Raw genomic sequence first — 9,886 nt, forward strand, 5'->3', positions numbered from 1 at the left:
CAAGCATAAGGGACGTCTACCTTATGAAGAGTTGCCTGAGAATGTGTCAGAGTTTGTGAAAGTGTTATCGGAAAGGATGGATGATATTCACCATGAAGTGCGTTCAAACTTGAAAACGTGTGATGATTCGATGAAGCTATCTTATGATAAGAGATCTACTGAAGTCAACTTTGAACCAGGAGACAAGGTGTGGTTGTATAATCCCAGGAAGACCAAAGTGAAGTCTCCGAAGTTGTCTTCTCCATGGGAAGGCCCATATGACATAGTGGATCGTCTCTCAGACGTGACTTTCCGAATCAAATGTGGTCGGCGAGGTAAGCCAAAAGTGGTGCATGCCAATAGGCTTTGGCGTTATCACGGTCCAGGACATTTCAGCTTGGACGAAGTGAACAACGGAACAAATGATGCTGCTGAAGAAATGTCACCTGAAAAAGCCACTGTCGAAGAAGAAATTCTACTCAGTTTTGAGAAGGGAAACGGTGAAGCTCTTAATGAAGTTACTACCACTGATGTGAGTGTTATCGACGATAGGACATTTCCTGATGAAGCAGATGAACCCCATATGAAGCAGAAACCAACGAGACAGAGACCAGTGTGGAAGAAGATACGTCCGTAAAATTAAGAGACTTTGTTGAATTGTAATTTTGTGTTTGTAATTCTGTACATTTAATTAAGTTATTGTTAATTGTTATTGGTTTAATTTAAGATGCTATTGTTCGGGATGAACAATATTAAAAAATGTATATATCTTATACATTTCCCATTTAATATTGGATTGAGTGATGTCATCCAAGTTACGAATGCCTGCTTCTATTTCTGAAACAATTTCTTCAGAGTTCACTTTGTTATGAGAGACTTCCAAATTCATTCCCAAATCCTATACATGTAGTTGGATTTCTGATAAATGGTGGCCTGATGAATTTTCAACGGTGTTAGGTAAAACAACTGATTTAAATTTCGGATCAAATGAAATCACTTTTCTTATGTTGGTTAGAGATGGTTGGTTTCTTTTTTTGTGATTAATTTTCTTTTCTGAACAGGTTTTTTTGTATAGGATTTAAATGTTTCATTAGTTCCAGGTGTAATTTAAAAAGTTCTAATTCCGTTGAAGAATGAAGACAAACTCATAAACAATGATATGGGCTTTCAACTGAATCCATTATGGAAAACATTTTTCAATGGAATATGTATGAAGAAATCAGACCTAAAAATATCACTCCCTAGATGTCACTGTACACAAATATAGTATACCCTTGAAAATGATACACATGGTACGTCAAAATTAGTCGGTGTAATCATCTTTATATTTTTGTAAATTTGTGTTTATTCTTTGTTGCTTAATTTATGCTTATAAAGCTGTTCATCTTTTCAACAAAATGTGATGGTATCAAAAGTATATAATACGTTTAATTGTTTCAAATTTAAAATTATCACGAAGAAATGTGTTAAGGTGTACTTAATAAATTCTGATACAGTACATTACCTCTCCTCACATACATAGTTATTCTCGTTCAGTGCTACCCTCTATATGCAAAAAACATTTTTACATATGCCATAAGCCTTTTATCTTCCTTCCAATGAAATTTACTGATTCTAATGCATCTCTCATGCAAATCATCAACCCTCCACCAAGAAGAGTGTGACATACTCGATGCATGTGACTCCCTCTATTCAATTCTACCAAACTATCACTGTTTGGCAGTACTCGTGTTCAGACTTTTCTTTTCTTTTGGTGTTCTTCATGTGATCTGTATTCATGATTTTAATCATTTAATTTCTGAAGTGGGATTTCTTTTTTCTTTACATTGAAGAAGTATTTTACTTTAATTTCATTTCCCAGTCTTTTTTTTTTCCTCACAGTCGCAGTTTTACATCAAACACTATTGTTTGGTATATATTACTTCAATTAATTATGAGGTTCGTGTTACCACTTTGAGTATCATACCTCGTACTTGCACTGTTTCACAGGCTACAGGTGGAGGAGACTCATTGTTGGATTTATTTGCAATTATCCATCATGAGATTGATAGTTGTATGGGTAAACCTCCTTCTTCTGAATTTGCCCAACTTCCACCTGAGCAAGCTGAACCTATTTGAGCCGATGAAGATTTTGATAGCCTTTTCCCACCACTGCCTTATCTTCCTATTCCCCACCTGCGGAATCAGCTAGACCTAATACTGCATTTTTAGACATGATTCCTCATGTATGTGATGTTTTATCCATTTCCCCGATTTCCTACGGTACTTGTCCTTCTTTGTTGCATGATTGTTCTTCCTCTCCATATTTAGTTTTCCCACCCACCCAGGTTATTAAGGTTCATGCTGAACAATTGGTTTCACAACTGGTTGAGGGTGCCATCATGCCTTACCCTCCACGGCCACATATCAATTTGCATTAGTTTACCATCAGGATGACTGTCCATTTCTCGACTCTCAACAGTTGGGGTCGATTTTACCTGTGTGGAGGGCAGTCCCTGATTTTCCTGTGCATTTAACCCATGTCCAGTTTTCACACCTTCATCTTACCCTTACTTTTCTTCTATGGTATTTATCTACTATTCATCTCCTTTCTGAGGTAATCCACTGAAATCTTGAAGGTTTTTTGAGGGAAAGCCTCTACCTTATTACTTACACGTTGGCTAGATTATTGTCTTTGGCTCTCCCTTTATACATGTGGTTTCTCTGTTTTTGGAATGTTCTGGCTGTAGATCTGGCCTAAGTTCATTATGTTCTTGGGGATTTATGGATGGCTCATTTTTTTGATGGTATGTTTTTGATCATGTACCTGAGACTTTGGAATCACATGTGGAATCTGTGCATCAAACTCTACCCTTTCCTCCTTGGTAGGACGTTTGTCACAGTCGGAACCAAGATAAGCCCCTATTCCTGTTTCCACTCCTAGTCCTTCTCAGCCTTTACCTGTTCCTCCATCCAGGGGTTTCTCATCTCGTCATTTTATTTGATGTAGATGGGCACGTCGCCAAAAGTACCAGTGACTACCCAGTGGGTTCTGGTCTGGTGGAAGCCCAAGTGTACGAATTTGTTCCCCTTTGATGATCTTTCACCACAGATCTTTGGGTTTTATCAGAGAGTCTTGTTCTACAATTTCTCCCCCCTCCTCCTTTGTCTCAGGTACCCATTTCCTTCCCCATGGCTCAGAATCCTACCACCAGCCAGCGTCTGTAAGAGGCAGTAAAAGACCTTCTGTCTCACCAAACCTCTTCATCATCTTTCTCCAGGCTATTATTGCAAACTGTTTGTTGCCTGTAATAGATTTGTCCCACCTCAACCAATTTCTCAATCTGCCCTGTTTCACCATGTGGTCATTTCTCACCCTCAGGTGGGCTTTTTCTCCAGGTTTATGGATGACCAAGGTGGATGTCGTGAATGCTTATTTGCATATCCCGATATCTCATCAGTCGTGACCCTGTCTTTGGTTTGGTCACCCTGGGGTGGCTTATCAGTTTTGCACACTGCCCTTCGGGCTTGCTTCAGCCCCATATGTTTTTGTAGTCAGAGTATTCACTCGTCACACAATTACATGTTCTCAGGTTGTGCTTTCATCATTATATGGACGACTGGCTTCTGTTAGCTCATTCCAAACATCTTGTCCATTTTGGGTGTTTTTTACAACACCCATCTCATTCAGGCCCTACCTTCTTCTCTTCGACTTCATTCGATGGAGCTTTAAGTTCTTCATACTCTTACTGCTCCCTCTATAACATCTCACATTTGGGCATGTGGTCTTCCATGGCAGCCCTTAACTTATTTGGTAGGGCTCATATGCAGGCTCAGTGGAATCTTGCTAGGAATCCTTTGACGGCTCTTATTACTCTTCCTCCTACCCTAGTCGACGATCTTCATTGGTAGTTGTACAAGACTCACAATGTCAGCAGGTGTCCTGCTTTCTCCTCCTCGTCCAGATTTACACATTTTCAGATATGCATCCATTCAGGAATGGAGGAATGAGTCGATCAATACGAAACTTCAGTGTATTGGTCTGCAGTTGAGAAGTCTTATCATATCAACATGCTGTAGCTTCTTACTGTACATTGTGCTTTGGTTCATTTTCTCCTGCTGGCCATAAATCATCTGGTAACGATCCATTCCAACAATTCAACAGTGGTTGCTTATCTGAATCACCAGGATGGCATCCATTCTTGATCCCTCTTCCTTTTTGGACCTACACACTACATATTCATATCATTTTGTGTCATGTTCTGGGTGCTTTCAATCTTGTCACAGATCGGCTTTGCCTTTAGTCAGTGGGGTACTTCTCACATTGATGCTTTTACCATGTCCCTTAACCACAAATTGCCTCTGTTTGGTCCCTAGTCCCTCATCTTCTTTCTCTGGTTGTTGATATTTTCAGCCAGGACGGGACCAACAAATACCTATATGTTTATCCTTCCATTCAAGTGATTTCAGTCATCCGTGTCAAGTCCTTTGGATTGCTCCTTATTGGCTGGATCAGCCATGGTTTCTGCAACTTCTTTAGCTCCAACTTACTCCCTCCATTACCTCTTTCTCTGACTCCATCTCTTCTTTGTCTACCTTGGTCACAGGTGCTTCATCCAGCTCTTCCTGCCTTCTGTCTTAATACCTGGTTTTCATCCAGCCCTTGGTGAGGAGATCCAGCTTGACCCAATGGGTAGCTTTTTTCTGGCTCGTTCCATTTGTCCTTCCTCCATAGAAGTTTATCATCATAAATGGAATGTTTTCCGTCATTGGTCTCTGGGTCAAGGGTTTTCCCCTGCTCAATCCACTGTTCCTTATATTGCAGATTTCCTCACTTGGCTTTTCGATCTTGAGTTATCAGGCCACTTTGTCCCATACCTTTCATTTTCCCAATATTGTAGGGTGTTTACCTGTCCTACTTTTTCCCTGTTGATGCATTCCTTCTGGATTAATTGTCCATCATGACAGACTGCCCGTCCAGGTTGGGATATTAATGTGGTCCTTCACTGCCTGAATTTGTCTCCATTCAAACTACTATCAACGTGCTCCTTGTTTCACCTTTCCCTTAATACATATTTCCCTCTCCTCTTAGCCCATGGAAATTGAAAATCCATTTTATTGGCATCAATGTTTCACATACTCTTTATCATTCTACATAACTTCTCCTTTATCTGTATCATTCGTTTCTCACCATAACTTCAGCAGCTTGTAATGGTAACTCCTCCTTTTTGCTGATTTCCCTTCCTTCCATTTCCCACCATTATCCTTGGCACAATCCAGATAGACTTCAATGCCCTGTACGTGCTCTTTGGTGTTATATTTCCCACATGGCTTCCTTCCATGGTGCTCATTCCTACCTCTTTATTCCTTGGCAGCAGTCCTCTGTTCGTGATCTTTCTCCTTCCACTCTCGCCAGTTGGGTTCAGCTTTTAAATCGATTGGTTTATTCCTCTTTATCGTATCTCTCCCATTCATTGTTCTGGGTGTCTTCTATCAAATTTGACACCTTATCTTTTCATTGGTATCTCATCTTCATCATTACTTGGAAGAAATTCTTCAATTGAGCATGTGGGCTATCCCTAATATGTTCATCTCTCACTATTTGCATAGTATCATGGATTATTCCACTCCAGGCTATCGTCTTCTGCCTGTAGCCATTCTTCAGACTTCAGTGAGACTTTGACTGGGTAAGTTATTTTATTATGCCTTATTTCTTTTCAGGGGCCTTTTTCCCTTTTTATTATTACTCATTGTTTGGATCCTGCTCTGTGGCAAGTGGTGCCTGAGCAGATGTTCTTTAACTGGTCAAATCCACACTGTAAAGCCCAGTCGACGTACATATTATATTTCCATTGCCAAGCAACACACGTTGCCTTGTATTGAATTAATTGGTATGGTCTGCTTTTAAAAATAGGGTTTTGTGGTCACCCATTGCACTGTCTCCTGTGTTGTCATTCCTCCAGACTGTCCATTGTATCCCCCCTTTTCTTCTAGTGAAGTTTGAGAGTCCTTACCACTTTCCAGTTCCAAGCCATTGGGTGGTGGATCATGGAGGCATCCTCCTGAATTAGTTAATGAAATACAAACAAAATATAGATATGATTAGAAAACCATTCAGTTGAGAGTAGGGTGGTGTTCTGCTGGTGTACATAACCTGATATCCTCCAATATGATACAAAAATAAATGGGAGTGAAGTGTCAAAATTGCAATTCACCCTTTTAATTGGGATCCCTCATCCTACCCCTATGTGGATGTCGGTTCCCAGTGACTGGGTTTTGGATTTAGAGTTGAACCAATCAACATAAGTCCTCACAAATGTATTATAGATGTCTATATTCTTCCCTCATTTATACTCTTGTTACTCCATCAGTGTTGTGGGTCATGGTGGAGGGATATGCAGATTATTACGGTTCTTCCCCTTCCACTATCCCTCAATGCTTATTATTCTGAGGATGTTTCTGTGCTTGGGGTGTTTCTGGTCAATTTCAATTTTGAGGGAGATGGTTTACATTATGTAGGCATCTTTTCAATATTGGATATTGGGTTCCTGGATCGATCTATTAATTTGTTATATTAACATGTACCCCGTTCATTGGTCTGGGGTTCTTGATTCCCTCCAGCCTCATGAAATTGAGATGAAGACAGTATGATCCTCTTTCCTACCCCCACCAGATGGCTGGGTTTTAAATTGTAGTTGACTTACCAATGGCATGACTGTCTCCTCTTAGGGAGTGTTTTTCGATGTTTATGAAGGATACTTCTCTCTTTCCCTTCCAACGGTCCCTCCACCTATTCAAACTGTGATTCTAGCTATTTATGCGAGTGGAGGTAATGTACCGTGTCTGAAGTTATAATTTTCCTATACTGAAAATGTATTTCTGATGGATACTTACCTCTTGTCACACTTCCCACCCTTCCTCCCTACTGAAAACTACTGCTTTCATCTTCTACCAAAACTCAAAGTGATAGTTCAGTAGAATTGAATAGAGGGAGTCACATGCATCAGGAGAGTATGTCACACTTTTAGGAGGGTTGATACATGATGATTTGAATGAGAGATGCACTGGAATCAGTCAATTCCAATGGAGAGGAGATAAAAGGCTTGTGGCACAATTGTTTTGCATATAGAGGGCAGCACTGAATGAGAATAGCTATGTATGTGAGTGGAGGTAAGTACCTAGAAGAAATACATTTTCAGTGTAGGAAAATTATAACTTTCAAGTTGTCCTAAAGAAATAACAAGTAGTTGATTATAAATGTTTTTACCAAAATTATCCAGTACATGCTGAATTTTAGATCTTGTTGATGACTGGTTAGGTTAGTTTACCAAAAGTCTAATGTTATAAACATAATTATTGAACTTTTTCCAGTAGGTGAGTGACTTTTCTATTTAATTTTGTAAGAAAATTTTACATTGAAGTCAAACAGTGTTAGGTCATCATATATACAATATTATCTGATTTCTGTTAACAGTTCTCTAACACAGGATTTACAGTTATGCTATATGTAATGTTATCTTATTATGGTTAACAATTCTAGCTTCAACAGTGCTTTAGTTATTTATGTTGATGACGAGTTCTTCTTTCAGGACACATTCTGTTGTACTTGTTGATGGGACTGGTCAAGTGGATTTTTATGAAAGAACAATGAAGGATCCGTTGAACAACAAAGATTGGGTAGAAACTCACTTCACCTTTCAGATAGAATAGTCCCCATGAAGACCAATAAATAGTGTTTTGTTTTAAATGTTCTAATTTGAACATTTATAATTATGTAATACTCTGTTGCAAACAGAAGAGCTGCTAAAATTATACCATAATAATTAAAATAATATATATATTGTTAATTATGAGTGTATAGGCTTTTATATATTATACTGAATGAAAATTATAAAAATATACTAAGGATGTACTGAATAACACACACAACCAAAACCTAAATTACTCCTATTGATTTGGAATGTTCAAATAAATCAACAAATAAATTATTTTTTAGTTTCTTGAGATTGTGAAAGGTTTCAGTGCAGTCTTGAAGTGACTTCTGAAAATTTTTTTATTACTTTTCATAGTTATTCAACGACTCTGGTTTTTAATACTGTTATTATGTGTGTATTGAGTCTGGAAATATGTTTTGGAAATCTTTTTTTTTTTCCCAAATGTGAATTTTTACTTTCCTAATAACAGCTGATTTTGTTTCTAATACAGTACCTACTTCAACTTTTGAAAATCTGATTTATTTGACGTATATCAACTCAACTATTTCATCAGAACTCGGTACTGTGCTGTAAGTGTGTAATAGAAACTTTAGTGCTAATCACTTGGAAAAAATAAAAACAACTGAGATTTATGTAAACCTGTGTTAGGATTTCTTGTTATTATCTATTTTATACTTTGGGAGTATGAGAAGTTACTTGTGTTTTGTTGGTCTAATCTTTAAAGAAATAATGAAAGTTCTGAAGTACTAAGAACTGAGTAAATATATATGATATCATGAATAGCTTTTCAAGGAAAATGTTTATTTTTTTAAACAATTAAAACTATGACATTTAATTCAGCCCATAAGAGCAGGCCATCTGCAGGCATTCAAACTTGAATTTGTAATTATTCTTAACCATATGTTGACCAAAGATGGCCTACTCCTGTGAGCTGAAATGTTACAGATTTAACTACGTGAAAAAAATGTATGCTGTAAAACTGTTCATGATATCAGATTTAGTGCAAGTTTTATACAAAAACATTAATTTGAATGTATTTTAAGCTGTTAATATTAGCAAGTCATGGGAGCTTAATCAATAGCTCTGTTTTTGCAGTGTGTATAAACGTCATGTTATGTACTTAGTGCGTTTACAATCAGCTGGAATGTGATATACATAACTCAAGTGTTTAACTAATGTTAAAACAGGATAGAATTTGACCCGTAGTTATAGTAAGTTTGTTAATCAAGTCCAATAATGAACATCAGTAGCCTTCATAGTACAAGCCAAATGTTCGTGAAAACGAAAGGCTTTAGAATAAGTTAATAGTAATAATCAAATCATTCTCCATGAAAGAAAACTAAAACCTTCTAGTCCTTGTTGAGTGTGGGAGATCAGAAGCATGTGGACTGGGCCACAATGTTCCTACACTAGTTGAAACGGGAAGACAGGGAACTACTCTATTGCTTCTGTAGAGAAATTGATGAGAAGTATAACTTGTTATATATATAAAAGGAAGGGAGAAATTGGACATTATTAGAGGACTATAGGAATTTTGTTTATCAATCTGGAATACTTTGGTTGCCCCTTTCTCTGGAAACTGGACATTCTTACCATAACCTGTCCATTTTACCTCCGAGATAGCAACAACTTTACTTTCCATAAGGTGAATGACTTGAACTAGTGGTTACTAGTAACATCATGTTCAAATGGATAAAAGTCTAACAATAAGTAACCCAATGTATATGTGTGTGTATATAAAACACTTGTACCTACTGATGTTTTTCGGTACTTCTGTAATGTATTTTGTGTTTTTATATGTATAAGGTTATTTAGAGTTGACTAACTATACTTTTATAAATCATTATCCTTCATTTGATTATGTGCCATAATTTGCCAAAAATAATTATATTAAAGCAAATTTTATAGATAATGGGTGGATTTGGAATTTTATTACTTGAAAGTACATGGCAGTACACTAAAAAGAGATATATATGTACCCATAGCAGTGTTCTAAAGGGGGACATATAAGTGCCCATGGCAGTACTCCAAAGAGGGACATATATTTATCCATCTCTCTGCTCTAGAAGGGGGACATAAGTGCCCATGTCAATATTATAAAAAGAGACATGTATGTACCCATGGCAGTGCTCTAAAGGGGGACATATAAGTGCCCATGGCAGTACTCCAAAGAGGGACATATATTTATCCATCTCTCTGCTCTAGAAGGGGGA

The 9,886-nt window shown here is 37.6% G+C and overlaps 1 protein-coding gene across 1 annotated transcript in view; it reads left to right on the forward strand.

Annotated features, from left to right (window-relative positions):
• LOC106473449 (transport and Golgi organization protein 2-like) overlaps positions 1-8,311 on the forward strand; it is a 36,258-nt gene extending 27,947 nt beyond the window's left edge. Inside the window, exon 3 of the mRNA XM_013934130.2 lies at positions 7,548-8,311. Within this exon, the coding sequence (XP_013789584.1) occupies positions 7,548-7,668 (121 nt within the window). The 3' untranslated portion in view covers positions 7,669-8,311. The remainder of the gene's footprint in view (positions 1-7,547) is intronic.
• Positions 8,312-9,886: the final 1,575 nt, after the last annotated feature.

This window comes from Limulus polyphemus, unplaced genomic scaffold (genome assembly GCF_000517525.1).
Source record: "Limulus polyphemus unplaced genomic scaffold, Limulus_polyphemus-2.1.2 Scaffold6185, whole genome shotgun sequence".
Lineage (NCBI taxonomy): Eukaryota > Metazoa > Arthropoda > Merostomata > Xiphosura > Limulidae > Limulus > Limulus polyphemus.